The sequence below is a fragment of the Tachyglossus aculeatus genome, chromosome 4 (genome assembly GCF_015852505.1).
Source record: "Tachyglossus aculeatus isolate mTacAcu1 chromosome 4, mTacAcu1.pri, whole genome shotgun sequence".
NCBI lineage: Eukaryota > Metazoa > Chordata > Mammalia > Monotremata > Tachyglossidae > Tachyglossus > Tachyglossus aculeatus.
In genome coordinates this window covers 29,147,464-29,166,430 of record NC_052069.1, presented here as the reverse complement: position 1 = coordinate 29,166,430, position 18,967 = coordinate 29,147,464, and the positions used below count along the sequence as shown (strand labels likewise).

General features: G+C 48.4%; 1 protein-coding gene across 1 annotated transcript in view; it reads right to left on the bottom strand.

The window, feature by feature from the left end:
* Window positions 1-9,952, bottom strand: part of ST6GALNAC5 (ST6 N-acetylgalactosaminide alpha-2,6-sialyltransferase 5) — a 272,328-nt gene extending 262,376 nt beyond the window's left edge. The window contains exons 1-2 of the mRNA XM_038745266.1: window positions 9,807-9,952; window positions 5,155-5,412 (exon numbers count right to left, since the gene is read on the bottom strand). Coding sequence (XP_038601194.1) covers window positions 5,155-5,412; window positions 9,807-9,821 — 273 coding nt within the window. The 5' untranslated portion in view covers window positions 9,822-9,952. The remainder of the gene's footprint in view (window positions 1-5,154; window positions 5,413-9,806) is intronic.
* Between the last annotated feature and the right edge of the window lie 9,015 nt (window positions 9,953-18,967).

The window sequence follows — 18,967 nt, the reverse complement described above, 5'->3', positions numbered from 1 at the left end:
TGTGACCTTGGGTAAGTCATTTCACTTCACTTTACCTCAATTACTTCATCTGTAAAGTGAGGATTAAGTCTGCAAGCCCCATGTAGGCCATGGACTGTGTCCAACCTGATTAGCTTGGATCTACCCCAGTGCTTAGTACAGTGTCTGGTGCATTGGAGATGTTTAACAAATACCATAAAAGAAAGAAAGAAAAGAGAACTGAATCCAAAAAACAAATTTGCAGCTTCTAAAGTGCAGGAAGTTTGCTGTAGCTATGAAAACTGGCTTTGGATTTGGGAGCTAGCTGAGTCAGTGAGAAATCAGCTGGCCTGCAAAAACTGAGAGAAAAATGATTACATGATATGGAAAGTTGCAAATCTTACCACTACTACTAAGTGAATGGCGGGGGGGCGGGGGGGCGAAGAGGGATGGAGGAATCCGTCCCCCCAGACTGTAAACTTGTTGTGAGCAGGAAATGTGTCTATCACCTCTGTTATACAAAATGCCTTTTCCCTCAATGGAAAAGCTATGCTGCCATCACTTTGTCAGGCTGGGACTATATCATTCTGTATGAGAAAAATAATCCTAAAGTAGTATAGCCTAGTGGAGAGAGCACAGGCCTCGCAGTCAGAGGATTCTAATCCCTGCTCTGCTACTTGTCTGCTTCGTGACAAGCAAATCACTTAACTTCTCTATGCCTCAGTTTTCTCATTAATAAAATGAGAATAAAATTAATAAAATTAATAAAATGGAGATTAAAGCTGTAAGCCCCATATGGGACATGGACCACGTCCAACTTGATTATCTTGTATCTATCCCAGTGCTTAGTACAGTGCTTGGCACATAGTAAGTGTGAGCCCGTTGTTAGGTAGGGACCGTCTCTATATGTTGCCAACTTGTACTTCCCAAGCACCTAGTACAGTGCTCTGCACACAGTAAGCGCTCAATAAATACCGCTTGAATGAATGAATGCTTAACAAATACCGTACAAAAAGTGAAATGGCTTAGTGGACAAAGCATGGGCCTGGGAATCAGAGGATCTGGGTTCTACTACTAGCTCTGCCACTTGCCTGATGTTTGACCTTGGCAAGTGTCTCGAGGTGACTCTGGGGTACCGGCCATCTCAAGGTCAAATATTATTTCGTGACCACCTGAGCCAGCAGGCGGAACTCAGAAGTGAGGGTGGGATACTGCCCCCACAAACGAAACCGCTAGATTAACAGCCCAAGCCGGGAATACAGAAGGTGTCCCTTGCCCCCGTGCCAATCAAATTAGGTATGGAGGAGGGGGGAGGGCAGAAATTGGATAGACTGAGGCCAGAAGCTGGAATGGCCCAGGGGCACAGGCGATAAATACCTGTCACCTCTGACCTTTGGGGTCAGAACACCAAGACGCGAGACGCGCAGCAGCCGGAGGAGCTGCAGCAGCAGCGGCCCACGTGTCTCTCTCTGCCCAGAAGGCCAGATGCCCGCTCTGCCACCAGAACCAACACACTGAGGCAAGGGCCATAGGACGGGTGAGTGTCTCGTGGGTGGGACCCAGGTGCTCCGCTGCTGATGGGAATCATGAGTAGATTCCTCCCATGTAGGGAGAGCACACGGTGAGAGCTAGCCTCCCACCATGTGCGCAGGTAATGGAATGAATTCTTCCCATGTGGGAAACTAAATGGATTCTTCCCGAGTGGGAAGTGCACATGGGTGAGAGCTAGGCGCCTCACCCACGCGCGATTAACGTATGATTGTGTTCCTCCCGTTAGGGAAGCTCGAATATTGCTAATTGATTACATTCCTCCCGAAAGGGGTGCTCAATCCATTGCGCCTAAACAGCTAAATAATTTAATTCGCCTCACGGAATAAATTTTATATAAAACTCAGGCTTTCCATCCCCGGCCTTTCTCTCTCTCTCGCTTCGCCGATTACTGAACGAACCTGTCCCCGGACGACGGGTGACAGCAAGTCACTTAACTTCTCTGTGCCTCAGTTTCCACAACTGTAAAATGGGGATTCAATCTGTGTTCTCCCTCCTACTGAAACTGTGAGTCTCATGCAGGACTTTTGCCTACCCTAATGGTTACACCAGTGCTTGACACATAGTAAATACTTAACAAATACCACAAAAAAAGGGGACCAGGGTTAGTAACACTTTAAACTTCACCATGCACTACCCTCCCGTGATCAATGTGCTCTCTTGAGGAAAACCCTTTTCCAAATTTACAAACAATTTAAGCTCAATAGTAATTCAGTTCTTGGCCACTGAGTCAAGACTGACACTGAGACAACATTGTAATTGTATAATTCAGCCTCTGAAGTGTAGTATATAACCACTTTGTTAAAATTTATCCTGGAGCTGAAATGCTAATACAATCATCAAATGAAACACAGCTACTGCATATTTATCATGGTTTCCACTGTCAGGATCCCTAATCAGAGAAGTGCAAAGATTTCCTTGAATATCAGCAGCAATTAGTTTTTGGCTTCCACAAATTCCTGTAAGGTCAATAAAAACATAATCTTTCCTTCTCATCCTCTTGTGGGAAGTTAAGAAAATCTAGTACAATACCTGTGCTGTACAACTTTCCAGAACTTGAGGTGAAATGTTGAATTGGAAGATAGGTAAACTTTATCAAGAAACATAATAAGATTAGAAGGATGCTGATCTTAATGTTTTCCCCTCCATAAAAGTGGTTCATAGTCAATTTGTAGAAAAATAGTAGTCTTTTTCCCTTTTCCTCAACATTGCATGTTACCTGACAGTTTTAAAACCACTTTGGATGTAAATATTTTTAAAAAACTTCACATTATCCCCTTTATCATTTAAATGGTTTTCTGAAGTTAGTGTGGGGATCAATGATTTCCAGATGGGATGGACTATTACACTGAGAAATGAAATGATTTACCTAGAACCAAAAATCAGTGGTCTTGCCCTGAAAAATCTGTGGCCTAATTGGTCCTTAATCAGACCTCCCCAAGTCCTTCATCTGTGATGTAAAACTTTATCATTCGGCCTGCATGGTAATGAGTATCCAGGGAAATTGAGCAAAGGAAAGGAGCAGATCTCATTAATTCCATTAAGTCCTACGACTTTGGAAGGATTTAAAAATCTAAAGTATTATATTTTTTTTCCATTCTTTGGCCAAAATCTTTTGTGAAAAATAGGCAGCTGTGTGCCCCTTCTTTTTAATTTGAAGAGACACCACTGAAGAAAGCAAGGCCAAATATAAGCCTGTTTTAAAACTTTGTTGGTAACCCCCCACTTGTAGCTATAATTCTATTTGTTCTGACGACTTTGACACCTATCTACATGTTTTGTTTTGTTGTCTGTCTCCCCTTTCTAGACTGTGAGCCCGTTGTTGGGTAGGAACCGTCTCTATATGTTGCCGACTCGTACTTCCCAAGCACTTAGTACAGAGCTCTGCATACAGTAAGTGATCAATAAATATGATTGAATGAATGAATACACTCCTCTAATAATATATTAAGAGAAGGCAATTGAGAATTTGAGGCAGCAATTCTACCCCTTCATTTTTACTCCTCAAGTCTCTTCGATCTACAGAGAATAACTCCTCTCTCACTCAAAAAAAATGCTTTGCTCCATCAAATCAATCAATTCAATATGTACAAAGTGTACCACAGGGAGACCGATATACACTAAACCCATCCAACATTGATGATGAAAGTCTCACCGTCGCTTCGAAACCTGAAGCCTATCCTATCAGTTGGCAATGTGGATCGCTCCAAAGAAATTGTGAATCAATAAAAGAACTTAGTTTGAGAGGTCTGTGGTGTAGAAACTAAAGAGCACGAGACAGGAACCGTAAGCAGTGATTGTGAAAACGATGCCTTCAGCTTTCGAATTTCCTTACTTTTTCATTCAAAGAAAACTTGTGAAGCCACAGAACACCTGCTTAGTTTTAAGTTTAACCTCTTTCCAAGAGTAAAATGAATTTTTGAGTCAAAAAGAGAGGCCAGTATGGATTGTTTTTTTGCCAGTTCTGGGATTTTTGTATTGCATTTTCACCCATCTGCATCCGTAGTCATTGTGATAATGTGCAAAATATTCATTCATTTATTCAATTGTATTTATTGAGCACTTACGGTGTGCAGGGCACTGTACTAAGTCCTTGGGAAGTACAAATCGGTAACAAATAGAGATGGTCCCTATCCAACAACAGCCTTACAGTCTGGAAGGGGGAAATTAATATGAATATGATATATTCATATATAATTCATATTCATTTTCATATTCATATCAAAATATGAAAATATTGCCGGGTTCCATCACTCCCACGACTTCAGGCTCAACAGTTGAATTTCCTTTTGCTACTGCAGATTGAGGGATGTAGTTAATGATTTTTTTTTAAAAACAAACTTTCAGAATCTGGAAACGTGATCATCAGGGATTTTCACAGAGACTGGGTATAACCTAAGTGGGTTTTGGGGGAGGAACCATTGCCTCTGGTTCCCATTTAAGATATTTTGTTTGTGTGTGTCGGTGATTAGCTGAGGGCCAGCTGCTTCTCCACCAAGCAAGGCCCGTTCCCATTCATTCATTCATTCAATCATCTTTATTGACCAATTACTGTGTGAAGAGCATTGTACTAAGCGCTTGGAAAGTAAAGTTTGGGGAACAGATAGAGACAGTCCCTCCCCAACAGAGGGCTGACAGTCTGGGCGTCACTCGGGCTGTCCGGGCGAACGAAGGGGGACCGGCTGACCTGTCCACCCGAGGGACCAAGGGCCAGGCCCGGCCCGGCTGGGAGATGCCCGTGGGGACTGGGAGGGCAGACAGTAATAATGAGTATGGTATTTTTTAAGTGTTTACTATGTGCCGAGCACTGTTCTAAGCGCTGGGGTGGATACAAGGTAATTGGGTTGTCCCATGTGGGGCTCACACTTTTAATTCCCATTTTACAGATGAGGTAACTGAGGCCCAGAGAAGTTAAGTGATTTGCCTAAGATCCCACAGCAGACAAGTGGCAGAGCCGGGATGAGAACTCACGTCCTCTGACTCCCAAGCCCGGGCTCTTTCCATTAAGCCATGCTGCTTCTTATCCCAGAACTTAGAGCAGTGCTCGGCACATAGTAAGCGCTTAACAAATGCCATTATTATTATTGTTATTATGAAGTCAGGATGGTGGACTCCAGGCTGGGCTGAGTGGGCAAGCGAGGGTCTCACCTTGTGGTCCGTGACACTGATGTAGCCGTCGAGCAGGCGAGGGTCCGCGGGGGGAGCTGGGCGCTGGAGCGAGCCCTGGGCCGGGGGCTTCCCGCTGGACCCCACCGCTGTCCCCGTCCCCTGGGGCTGGGCCTGGGCCTGGGGCTGCTGCTGCTGCTGCCGCCGCCGCTCCTCCTTCGGGCCACCCAGCCCACTGTACATCAGCAACAAGGTGGTGCACATGGTGGTCAGCGCTAAACACACGGCCAGCCCATGGCGCTGCGAAGGACAAGACCGTGCCAGACAGGATGGCGCTCAGACCTCGGGACAGGGGCGGAGGATGGGCCTGGGGACCCAGGGGGACTGCTGAGGGGCCAAGGGGGAGGCCTGAGAGGGGCAAGGGGTGGCCGGCAAGGGGCAAAGGGTGGTCTGGAGGGGCGAGGGGCAATCTAGAGGGGTTATAGGCTGTCTGGAGAGGTGAGGGACTGTGTGGAGGAGCGAGGGACAATCTGGAGGGGCGATGGGCAGTCTGGAGGGGTGACGGACAGTCTGAAAGGGTGCAGAACAGTCTAGTGAGTCAAGGGATGATCTGGAGGGGCGAGGGACTGTGTATTGGGGCAATGGGCAGTCTGGAGGGGTGCGGGACCATTTGAAGGGGTGAGGGACTGTGTGGAGTGGCAAGGAGCTATGTGGAGGGGTGAGGGGCAGTCTGGAGGGGAGAGGGACAGTTGGAAGGGTGAGGAGCAGTCTGGAGGGGCAAGAGACAATCTGGAGGGGCGAGGGGCAGTCTGGAGAGGTAAGGGGCAATCTGGAGGGTTGAGTGGCAGTCTGGGGGGCGAGGGACAATCTGGAGGGACAGGTGCAATCTGGAGGAGCTAGGGACAATCTGGAGGGGAGAGAGAGAGTTTGGAAGGGTGCTGGGCAGTCTGGAGGGGTGAGGGACTGTGTGGAGGGGCGAGGGGTTATGTGGAAGGGCGAGGGGCAGTCTGGAGGGGAGAGGGACAGTTTGGAAGGGTGATGAGCAGTCTGGAGGGGTGAGGGACAATCTGGAGGGACAGGTGCAATCTGGAGGAGCTAGGGACAATCTGGAGGGGCGAGGGGCAGTCTGGAGGGGAGAGAGAGAGTTTGGAAGGCTGCTGGGCAGTCTGGAGGGCTGAGGGACTGTGTGGAGGGGCGAGGGGTTATGTGGAAGGGCAAGGAGCAGTCTGGAGGGGAGAGGGACAGTTTGGAAGGGTGATGAGCAGTCTGGAGGGGCGAGGGACAATCTGGAGGGACGGGTGCAATCTGGAGTAGCTAGGGACAATCTGGAGGGGCGAGGGGCTGTGTGGAGGGGCTGGGACAGTCTGGAGGGGGGAGGAGCAGTCTGGGGGGCAAGAGACAGTCTGAAGGAGCGAAGGGCAGGGGGGAGGGGAGAGGGGCGCTGGGCTACCCTTGGGTGGTTCGGCCCCGGCCCCGGCCCCAGCCGCACACGGGGATTGCTCCCCGGCCGGTGCCGCTCCGCTCCTCCTCCTCCCCGGCTCCCCGGCCCCCCGGCTCCTCGGCCCCCGGGCTCCCCGGCTTCCCGGAGCGGAGGCAGCGGCTGGCCGGGCAGAGGAGGCGGGCTCCCAGCCGGGCAGAGGAGGAGGGCTCCCAGCCGGGCAGAGGAGGCGGGCTCCCAGCCGGGCAGAGGGCGCCGTGGGTGGCGTTGGTGTCTCCCAGCGTAGCCGTCTTTCCCCCGTCTCTCAAATCTTTCCCGCCGCGTCCCTCCCCGGGCCCCCCGGGATCTCCGCCTCCCGAGGAGGAGATCCGCAGGCCGGCAAGTTTGGAGCCAGTCAAGGCGGCCAAGAAAGTGTTCGGTGGCTCCGCCTCTGCCCTTCGCCCCTCGCTTTCTTCTGCCCTCTCTCTCCCTCCTCTCTCCTTTCTCCATCCTCCGCTAGCTTCCCCCCTCTCTCTCTCCGCCCCCTCCAGCTTCTCCCCCTCTTTCTCTTTCCCTCCAGCCTCTCCCCTCTCTCATTCTCCCTCCAGCTCCTCTCTTCTTTCTCCCGTCCCCTCCAGCTTCTCCCCGCTCTCTTTTCCTTCAGCTTCTCCCCCTCTTTCTCTCTTCGCCCTCCAGCCTCTCCCTCCTCTCATCCTTCCTCCAGCTTCTCTCCTCCTTCTCCCGGCCCCTCCAGCTTCTCCCCTCTCTCCAGCTTCTCCTCTCTTTCCTCTAAACCTCTCCTGTCCCTTGCTCTCCCTCCAGCCTCTTCCCCTTTTCTCGTTCTCCCTCCAGCTTCTGCCCCCTCTCTGTCATTCTCCCTCCGGCTTCTCCCCTCTCTCTATCTCGCTCTCCCTTCGTTTTTCGCCCTTGTTCTCCCTCCAGCGTCTCTTCTCTCTCTCTCCCTCCAGCTTCTGTCCTCTTTCTCTATCTCACTCTCGCTCCCTCCAGCTTCTCTCCTCTCTCTCGCTCGCTCTCCTTCCTGCTTCTCTCTTTCTTTCTCTCGTTCGTTCTCCCTACAGCTTCTCCCCCTTTCTCGCTCTCCCTCCAGTTTCTCCCTTTCTCTGTGTGTCGCTCTCCCTCCTGCTTCTCCCCCTCTCTCGCTCTCCCTCCCTCCAGCTTCTCCCTTCTCTCTCTCGCTCTCCGTCCACCTTCTCTTCTCTCCTCTCTCTCGCTCTCCCTCCTGCTTCTCCCCCTCTCTCGCTCTCCCTCCCTCCAGCTTCTCCCTTCTCTCTCTCGCTCTCCGTCCACCTTCTCTTCTCTCCTCTCTCTCGCTCTCCCTCCAGCTTCTCCCTTACGGTGCTCCAGAGCTTAGAACAGTGCTTCGCACATAGAAAGCGCCTAACAAATACTATCATTATTATTCTGTGTCGCTCTCCCTCCTGCTTCTTCCTTACTCTCTCTGTCGCTCTCCCTCCAGCTTCTCCCCCTCTCTCGCTCTCCCTCCCTCCTGCTTCTCTCCCATCTCTCGCTCTCCTTCCAGCTTCTCCCTTTCTCCCTCTATCGTTTTCCCTCCGGCTTCTCTGTCTCTCGCTCCCTCCCTCCAGCTTCCCCCGTCTCTCTCCCTCTCTGTCGCTCTCTCTCCTGCTTCTCCCCCTCTCTCGCTCTTCCTCCCTCCTGCTTCTCCCTTCTCTCTGCCCCTCTGTCTCTCTCTCTCGCTTCCTCCCTCCAGCTTCTCCCTTTCTCTCTCTCGCTTTCCCTCCAGCTTCTCCCCCTCTCTCGTTCTCCCTCCCTCCAGCTTCTCTCCTCTCTCTCTCCCCAGCTTCTCCCTCTCTCCCTCTCTCGCTTTCCCTCCGGCTTCTCTGTCTCTCGCTCTCTCCCTCCAGCTTCCCCCGTCTCGCTCTCTCTCTCTCTCTCTCTCTCTCTCTCTCTCTCTCTCTCGCTTTCCCTCCAGCTTCTCCCCCTCTTGCTCTCCCTCCCTCCAGCTTCTCTCCTCTCTCTCTGTCCCTCTGTCCCTCTCGCTTTTCCTCCAGCTTCTCCCCCTCTCGCTCTCCCTCCCTCCAGCTTCTCTCCTCTCTCTCTTTCTCTCTCTCCCCAGCTTCTCCCTTTCTCCCTGTCTCGCTTTCCCTCCGGCTTCTCTGTCCCTCGCTCTCTCCCTCCAGCTTCCCCCCGTCTCTCTCTCCCTCGCTCTCCCTCCTGCTTCTCCCTCTCTCTCTCGCCCTCCCTCCAGCTTCTCTCCTCTCTCCCTCCAGCTTCTCCCTTACAGTGCTCCAGTGCTTAGAACAGTGCTTCGCACATAGTAGCGCTTAACAAATACCATCATTATTATTCTCTCTGTCGCTCTCCCTCCTGCTTCTCCCCCCCTCCAGCTTCTCCCTTCTCTCTGTCCCTCGCTCTCTCCCTCCAGCTTCCCCCCGTCTCTCTGTCGCTCTCCCTCCTGCTTCTCCCCCTCTCTCGCTCTCCCTCCCTCCAGCTTCTCCCTTCTCTCTCTCTCTCTCGCTCTCCCTCCAGTTTCTCCCTTACAGTGCTCCAGCGCTTAGAACAGTGCTTCGCACATAGTAAGCGCTTAACAAATACCATCATTATTATTCTCTGTGTCGCTCTCCCTCCAGCTTTCCCCTTCTCTCTCTGTCCTGTCGCTCTCCCTCCAGCTTCTCCCCCTCTCTCGCTCTTCAATCAATCAATCAATCAATCAATCAATCGTATTTATTGAGCGCTTACTGTGTGCAGAGCACTGGACTAAGCGCTTGGGAAGTACAAGTCGGCAACATATAGAGACAGTCCCTACCCAACAGTGGGCTCACAGTCTTCCTCCCTCCAGCTTCTCTCCTCTCTCTCTCTCCCTCCAGCTTCTCCCTTTCTCCCTCTGTCGCTCTCCCTCCGGCTTCTCTGTCTCTCTCTCCCTCCAGCTTCTCCCGTCTCCCCTCCCTCCCTTCCTCCAGCTCCTCTCCTCTCTCTCCGTCTCGCTCTCCCTCCAGCTTCTCCCTTACAGTGCTCCAGCGCTTAGAACAGCGTTTGGCACACAGTGAGCGCTTACCAAATACCATCATCATAATTCTCTGTGTCGCTCTCCCCTCCAGCTTCTCTCCTCTCTCTGTGTGTCGCTCTCCCTCCAGCTTCTCCCTTCCTTCTTTCTCGCCTCTCTCCCCCCCACCCCGGGGGGCTTTCTCCGTGTCTGTCCCTGTGCCCCCCAATTCTCCCCCCTCCGGCTGTGGCTTTCCCCGAGCTCCTTCTCGGCCGGCGATGCCCCCAGCCCCACCATCCCCGCCCCCGGACTCACCACCAGGGTCTTCATCGTCTTTTGGGGGGCGGGCGGGTGGCTGGGCGAAACGCTCAGGCTCGCGGACCCGGAGCCACTTTTTCCTTTAGGGCTTCCATGGTGGGGGGCTCTGGCTTCCCCCGGCACTGCCGTCCCCAGATTAGAGGCGGAATTAAAACTGGACCGGTCCCTCTTCGGCTCAGTCATCTAGCTACACAACTGCCGCCCGACGCTGCCTGCTGGGTCCTAAAGCCCTTTTCGCCCCTGCAAAAACACACGTTCACACACACACACACACACACACACACTCACCCACTCACACACACACCCCGCACACAAGCTCGCATCCGTCCGAGTGGGATCTCACACACCGAAGTTTCACTCCATCCCTTCCGATCTTCCCTACACTCCAAGACTGTGAGCCCACTGTTGGGGAGGGACCGTCTCTATCTGTGGCCTCCCAAGCGCTTAGTACAGTGCTCTGCACACTGTAAGCGCTCAATAAATACGATTGAATGAATGAATGAATACTCCTTTGGCTTAGGTTTGAGGCCGTTTGATCCATTAAACGCCCAAGTAATAATAATAACGATAGCATTTATTAAGCGCTTACTATGCAAAGCACTGTTCTAAGCGCTGGGGAGGTGACGAGGTGATCAGGTTTGTCGCACGGAGGGCTCGCTGGGGAGGTGGCAAGGTGATCAGGTTGTCCCACGGAGGGCTCACAGTCTTTATCCCCATTTTACAGTTGAGGGAACTGAGGCCCAGAGAAGCTAAGTGACTTGCCCAAAGTCACACAGCTGACAAGTGGAGGAGCCGGGGTTTGAACCCATGACCTCTGACTCCAAAGCCCGGGCTCTTTCCACTAAGTCACACTAAGATCTCACACCGAAGTTTCAATCTATCCCTTCCGATCTTCCCCATAATCCTTTTGCTTAAGTTTGAGGCCGTTTGATCGATTAAATGCCCAAGTAGGCATTTATCGATGCAATCCATAATGCCAATCTAAACACGGAGATATGTATTCTGGTTCCAATAACTAAGCAAACTTCGAAAGCGTCACAGTCTTTTGGGGTTTTTTCAATCCGCATCACTGGATTTTTCTCATTCTAATTTTCCTTTTAGGTGTCCTCTTATAATCAGTGTCACTCCCGTGGGCCTCATTTTATCAGCCTTCTGAATTATTTCCATTTCTCACTTCGTAAAGAAATGGTACACTCTTCACTCCAAATGCAAACTCACCTTCACTTTCGGTTTTCCAGGAACCGAGAAGTCAGCGTTGACAGAGTCTTCATCTAAGATATCTGAGAGAGAAAACCTTCGACTGTGACAGTTCTATTTTCATCATTAACTGGAAGTATAGATGACTTTGAATTGTATTTTCATGGCTGTTAGTGATATAGCTTCTTTCTAGTCTTTTGTTTTTCTTCTCTGCCTCTGCACGTGAACCTCACATTCTCTTGTGAAAACTTTGAATAAAACAACTTGCATTTTCTTAATTCCTGGCTTTGGGAGTTTTATACCAACATGAAGCATTCTGTTTTATAATCCATTGCTCAGTGGATTAAAATGCATTTACAGTATTTAAGGTGCATGTATACCTAAATCAAAAATGTGTCATTAGCAATTTCTTAGTGTATAATTGTTTTAATGTACTGCTTCACATTTAACTTTAAGTAGGGTAATGATTAAGATTACATTAAGAATCAATTGATCAATCATATTTATTGAGCATTTACTAGGTGTAGAACACAGTACTAAGCACTTGGGAGAGTACAATATAGCCGAATTGGTAAACATTTTCCCTTCCCAAAATGAGTTTGCTGTCTAGAGGACAACCATAGGCAGGATCAGCCGGATAGCTGAAATACAAGGATAATATTTTTCTCATGCCAAAACACATTAAAATTTATTTTTCATGGATTCAAATGCATTATTGTTCTAACAGTAGAACGGAAACTATTTCTAGCAATAGGGTGATCGCTGTCCAGACTGAACATTTTCCGAAGAAGTTGAAATGAACTGAAAACAATACCGATGCATCAGACCATCTCACCAGATGAAGCAAGAAACATGGTTTATCCTTTCAAAGACCGCTAGCATTGCAAGCCTATGAGCTATCTATTCAATTTGTGGTTTAGGTTTTGAATAGTTACCAGTCTTTAGGACAGGAGAAGCACATAAGGAGAAACTCATCAGGTCTTGGTAATTCTTTATTATGTGGCAGCACTTGACACTCAAATTAGTGAAACAAAAAGCCAACTAGAGGAATCACTGAAAGCAAATTATGTGTGGCTCTTCAAGATTCCCTGCGATACACTACAAAAGGCAGCTCATGCATTTTACAGTACCATTTCCCAGCTATCAAGCAAGCAGGTTACCGGAGTCTGAAAAAGCTCTTCTACTACATTTCTCCAGGCCAAATGGAAGCATCATGTTTATGATTTAGGCACGTGGCTGTATGTTACACATCTGCTACAGAGTATGTCTGACCAAATTCATTAAGCTTATGGTTATTTGGGTAGCAACTAGCTGGTTGCTGAATACATCGATAGCAGCCAGGATAAATTTTCCAATTTAATGCTGAGTTTGGCTGGTCTGATGTCCAGTTCCTTGATTCTCAGTTTATTCAGTTAGAGGCTGTGGTGATCCTAGACAATCTGGAAGCCAAATTAGAACCAAAATAGATGGGGGTGGGGAAGGGAGGCTGTCTGTTATTAAGAAATTCTGACAGGGGAAAACAGCCCAAATCATCAGTTGGATGTTTACATTTTAGGAAATGAATAGTTTTGAGGCAGAGGTGTTTATGTTCCTGTGATGCAGTGTTGCATACATATACACAGGTAACTTTACATGACTTTAGTAATAAGACTTGCCCTAAAGAACAGAATATGAGCAGAACTGATAAATGCATAATTGACTTGGAGACAAGTCAATAAAGCATTTTTAGTTCATTTGGCTTCCTCAGTTCAAAAGGAAGTGAATTGGGTAATCATAATTTTCTTTTCAAAATCCAGTGACCTCAGATAGATTTTTCATCATTTACAATTTTGCCACCTTTGGAGGGCATTTGTTGCTCTCTCTCTCTCTCTCTCTCTCTCTCTCTCTCTCTCTCTCTCTCTCTCTCTCATGTGGTACTTGTTAAGCACTTACTCTGTACCAGGCACTGTTATTAAGCACTGGGGTCGATACAAGATAATCGTCATCAATCATATTTATTGAGCGCTTACTGTGTGCAGAGCACTGTACTAAGTGCTTATCAAGTTGGACAAATCAAGTCCAAGTTGGCTAATCAAGTTGGACAAAGCCCCTGTACCTCATGAGGCTCGTAGTTTACATTGGAAAGAGGAGAATTTAATCCCCATTTTACAGATGAGGTGACTGAGGCAGAAGAATGGCTTGCCCAAGGTGACCCAGCAAAGTGGCAGAGTCTATACTAGAACCCAGGTCTTCCAACTCTCAGGCCCCTGCTTTATCCACTAGGACATGCTTCTTCCCTTCTCTCACTGCAGACCCATTGCTCATGATCACCCTCTTGCCTGGAACTTCATGACCACCCTCCTGCCTGGAATGTCCTCAGTTATTTTTTAAATGGTATTCATTAAGCACATACGTGCTGGGGTAGATACGAGACAATCAGGTCGGAAATAGTCCATGTCCTAGATAGGACTAGCGCTTAGTACAGTGCTCTGCACATAGTAAGCGCTCAATAAATACGATTGATTGATTGATTAATTGACTCACAGTCATCCCAATTTTACAGATGAGGCTACTGTGGCACAGAGAAATGAAGGGACTTGCCCAAGGTCATAGCTGACAGGTGGCAGAGCTGGAATTAGAACCCAGGCCCTTCTGACTCCTGGCCCATTTCTATCCACTAGGCTAAGCTGTTTCCTCCTCCCTTTATATCTCTGCCAGACCGTCACTCTCCCCTTCTTCAAAATTGTATCTCCTCTAGGAAGTCTTTCTTGACTAATCTCTCATCTTCCCACCCTATTCTCCCTCCCTCTGTGCTATTGTATACTCTTGGGTTTGTGCCCCTTATAGCACTTTGATACCTCTCCTCCAGCCCTCACAGCATTTATATCTTGTCTTGTTTTATGCTGTCGAGTCATTTCTGACCCACAGCAATACCTTGGACACATCTCTCCCAGAACGCCCCACATTCACCTGCAGTCATTCCGGGTAGTTTACCCATAGTTTTCTTGGTAAAAATATGGAAGTGGTTTACCATTGCCTCCATCTGCACAGTAAATTTGAGTCTCCACCCTCAGTTCACTTCCATGCTACTGCTGCTGCTTAGCACAGGTGAGTTTTGACTTCTAGCAGATTGCCTTCTACTCACTAGCCACTGCCCAAGCAAGGAACGGAATGGGTATGCCTCTGTTTGACTCTTCCTTCCTTAGTCGAGACTGGTAGAGTACTGGAAACTCCAGGTGTGACCCTGAGAGGGGGAGCATTTATGTAGCTATCCTTATATTCAGCCTTTTCCTCGAGGGCTTGGATAATAATAATAATAATAATAATAGTAATAATAATAATGATGGCATTTGTTAAGTGCTTACTATGTGCAAAGCACTGTTCTAAGCACTGGGGGCGGGGTACAAGTGGATCAGGTTGTCCCACGTGGGGCTCACAGTTTTAATCCCCATTTTACAGATGAGGTAACCAAGGCCCAGAGAAGTTAAGTGATTTGCCCAAAGTCACACAGCTGGCAAGTGATGGAACCAGGATTAGAACCCACGATCTCTGGCTCCCAAGCTCATGCTCTTTCCACTGAGCCACACTGCTTCTCTATTCTGGATTCCATCTACCAATTCTAGTGTACTCTCCCAAGTGCTTAGTACTGTGCTCCACAAACAGTAAGTGCCCAACAAATACTATTGATTAATTATATCCCATGTAGCCTAACTCTAATGAGCAGTGAAGGTAGATAGGTAGCATGGTGGGGGATGAGAGGGAGACAGGGAGAGAGTTAACACAGCGACGTAGTAATCATGGACAGGAAGCCAACTGAGATTGCTCAGAAGGGAATGATTTGATCCCACTGACACTGCAGTAAAATGAATTGGAAAGGAAGGAAGGGAGAGGAGGAGGAAAAGAAAGAAAAAAAACTGTTGCATTAATCCTGGCAGGCGGTGGATAGTTACAGTTTATATGATACCTGTAAGAATGGAAAAGACAGGGTGAGAAATAATGTTGAGGAAGAAATCACGATAAGGAGAGTGGAGAGGCAGGCGTATCCAATCAGGGCTGCCTTTAGACATTTGGCAGCCGTATCGTATCGTTGTGAAAAATTTCCTGCTCCCTACCTTTCGATTCAGTGTGACATCATTATGTGAACAGTGGGTCAAAGCACATAGCTATTGTATGGAATTCTGTTCAAAGCCTTGGGGAGGCCAAGAATCCCCCCAGAAGAGGCCATTGTGCTCCCCTTCAAGGTTGCTTCTAAGTTCTAAGTAACTGTAGCCTGTTACTTCTGGCTCTTCCTTTTCCCTCAATCAATTTGTTAAGCCATTACTCTGGTTGAATGCTGTAGTAAAGCACTTAGGAAAGTAGAGTAGAATCAGAAAAGGAACTTAGACTGCAAGCTTGTCGAGGGCAGAGAATGTGTCTGTTACATTGTTATACTGTACTCTCCCAAGCGCTTAACACAGTGCTCTGCGCAGGGTGAACTCTCAATACTGACTGACTGAGTTTATAATCCCATGTGGGAGACAAATGGAAAAATATATTGCAGGTAAGGGGAAAGCAGCAAAATTTAAAGAAATGGCCATAAGTACTACTTGGGAGGGTGTTATCCAAGTGGTAGGGAGACGAGTACCTTAGTGCATAGGGGACACAGAAGCCCTGATGTGGCTCTGGGGATATAAGAATTGATCACCTTTTGGAAGAGTTATGTTTATAGTTCCCCCCCTCTAGACTGGGAGCTTATTGTGGGCAGGGATTGTCTCTCTTTATTGCTGTACTGTACTTTCCCAAGCTTTTAGAACAGTGCTCTGCATACAGTAAGCGCTCAATAAATACGATTGAATATATGAATAGAATTGAAGCAGTGTGGCCTAGTGGAAAAAGCATGGTCTTGGGAGGAAGAGGACATGAGTTTCAATGCTGTTTCTGCCACTTGCATCCTCTGTGACCCTGAGTAAATCACGTACCTTCAATGTGCCTCAGTTTGCTCAGCTGTAAAATGGAGATTAAGATTGTTAGTCCCATGTGGGACAGGAACTGGGTTCAGCCTAATTATCTTTCATCTACCCCAGTGCTTAGTACAGTGCCTGGCACGTAGTAAGTGCTTAACAAATACCACTTATAAAAAATGTGAGGCTTTGAAGATGGCGAGAGAGTGGTCTGTCATATATGAAAGAGGAGGGAGTTCCAGGGAGGAGGGAGGATGTGAGCAAAAGGTGAGAGGTGAGACTGGGGAGAACAAGATGCAGTGAGTGGTTGTCTTGCGTGGAGCGATAATTAATAACAATAATGGCATTTATTAAGCACTTACCATGTGCAAAGCACTGTTCTAAGCGCTGGATGTAAGCAGGGTGGGCTGCACTCTGCTCTCTCTTGCTTAGGTCTACATGGTCCATAGCAGCCTCTTCCTCTCTGATTCATTCATTCATTCATTAAATCGTATTTATTGAGCACTTACTGTGTGCAGAGCACTGTACTAAGCACTTGGGAAGTACAAGTCGGCAACATATAGATTCTTCCCTCCATTCCCAGCACTGCATTGTCCCCCATCCTTCCCACCTTCCCCACATCTTCTAGCGGATACCCTAATGCAGAGTCCAACTTTCCTCTCCTTCCCCAGTTCATTTGTTCATTCGTTAATTCATTCAATCATAATTATTGAGTGCTTACCTATGCCAGGAGCCAGGCTGCAACCAATTGGTGGTATTTATTGAGCATTTACTGTGTGTAGAGCACTGTGCTAAGTGCTTAGAAGACCACAGTACAACAGGAGCTCACAGTCTAGAAGGGGTGACAGAAATTAAAATAAATTATGGTTATTCATTCATTCAGTCACATTTACTGAGCGCTTACTGTGTGCAGAGCATAGTACTAAGTCCTTGGGAGAGTACGATACAACAATAAGCAGTCACATTCTCTGCTCATAAGTGCTGTGGGGCTGAGGGTTGGGTGAATATCAAGTGCTTATCCCGCTTCTAGATTGTGAGCCCGTTGTTGGGTAGGGACCGTCTCTATATGTTGCCAACTTGTACTTCCCAAGCACTTAGTACAGTGCTCTGCACACAGTAAGCGTTCAGTAAATATGATTGAATGAATGAATGAATACAGATACAAGCGTATATATGATACAGAAAGAAAAGGGAGAAAAGAGGGAGTAGGGAAAATATAGGCTTAGTCTGGAGAGGTCTCTTGGAAAGGATGTGATTTTAGGAGGGTTTTGAAGGTGGGGAGAGGGGTTGTCTGTGGGCTTTGGAGAGGGAGGGAGTTCCAGGCTAGAGGGAGGGCAAGTGTAAGTCGTCCGTGGCGAGATAGACAAGATTGAGGTACAGTGAGTAGGCTGTCATTGGAGGAACAAAGCTTATGGGCTGGATTGTGAAAGGAAATCAGTGAGGTAAGATGGGGGCGAGCTGATTGAATGCTTTAAAGCTGATGGTAAGAAATTTCTGTTTGATACGGAGGCAGTTGGGCAACCACCACAAGTTTTAGAAGAGTAGAGAGGTGTGAACTGAACAGTGTTTTTTTTTTTAAATCATCTGGGCAGCAGAGTGAAGTAAGGACTGGCGTTGGGAGAGACCGGGGGCAGGGAGTTCATTCATTCATTCATTCATTCATTCAATCAATCATATTTATTGAATGCTTACTGTGTGCAGAGCACTGTACTAAGCGCTTGGGGAGTACAAGTTGGCAACATATAGAGATGGTCCCTACCCAAATACGGGCTCACGGTCTAGAAGGGGAAGACAGACAACAAAACAAAACATGTGAGCAGGTGTCAAGTCATCAGAATAAATAGAAGTAAAGCTAGATGCACATCATTAACAAAATAAAATAAATAGAATAGTAAATATGTACAATTAAAATAAATAGAGTAATAAATCTGTACAAACATATATACAGGTTCTGTGGGGAGGGGAAGGAGGTAGGGCGGGGGGGATGGGGAGGAGGAGAGGAAGGAGGGGGCTGAGTCTGGGCTCGTCATCATAAGTGGCAGCGGCTCATAACGCAGGGCCCTGGATGACCATGGATGCCCCCTGGGCGGCCCCGCACCTCTGGGCAGTGTTGGAAGGTCACCGAACCTTGTCCTGGGGACACATGCTCTGTGTGGGAATAAGCGACTCCCATTGGCTGTGTCATGGCCTGCTTCTTCCAGATGTAACAATGTTGGGTGGGTTAGCTACCAGCAACCCACCCCTTCTCCCAGCTCACCTGCTGCCCCTCTACCAAAGGGGAGCTGAAAGCACGGGCAAGTCCGGCCCCACGATCTTGCCCTGTGTCCCCTGCATTACTGGTCTTCATTCCACAGGGTGGGGAGAGCCCAACCCAGCCAGCCCTATGGGCAGTGCTATGGCCTAGCCCAGGAGGGAGGCAGACAGGTTGACTGAGGCCCAGCAAATGTCTCTAGCTTGTAGGTTGAAGGGAGGCAGAAATTACTCCCTATCCCTGCAGAAATCATGTTGTGCCTCAGGCTAGAGAGCAAACAGTGCTCTTGGTTGCCTCCCTGGACCTGAATCACCCTGCTTCCTCATGCCCTACTGAACCCCTGACCTTAACTAAATCTCTTTAAAAAAAATCCCACCAAACTTTTAAATGGGTTCCTTCATTTTGTGACAAAGCAAAGGATTCCTTTGAAAAACTAAAGATCGCAACAGCTCCAGTGGCAGAAGAAAAGTGGGCTACAGGGTCTCTGTGCAACTTTCTCACTGCACCTCAGTCTCATCTATTTCTCCGCTGACTCTCGCCCGCATACTGCCCCAGGCCTGGAATGCCCTCCCTCCTCAAATCCAACAGACAATTACTCTCCCTCGCCTTCAAAGCCTTATTGAAGGCATATCTCTTCCAGTAGGCCTTCCCTGATAAGCCCTCCTTTCCCATCCTGCCACTACCTTCTGCATCATCCTGACTTGGTTTCTTTATTCATTCCCCCTTCCCACCCTCACAGCACTTATGCACATATCTGTAATTCATTTATTTATATTAATGCCTGTTTCCCC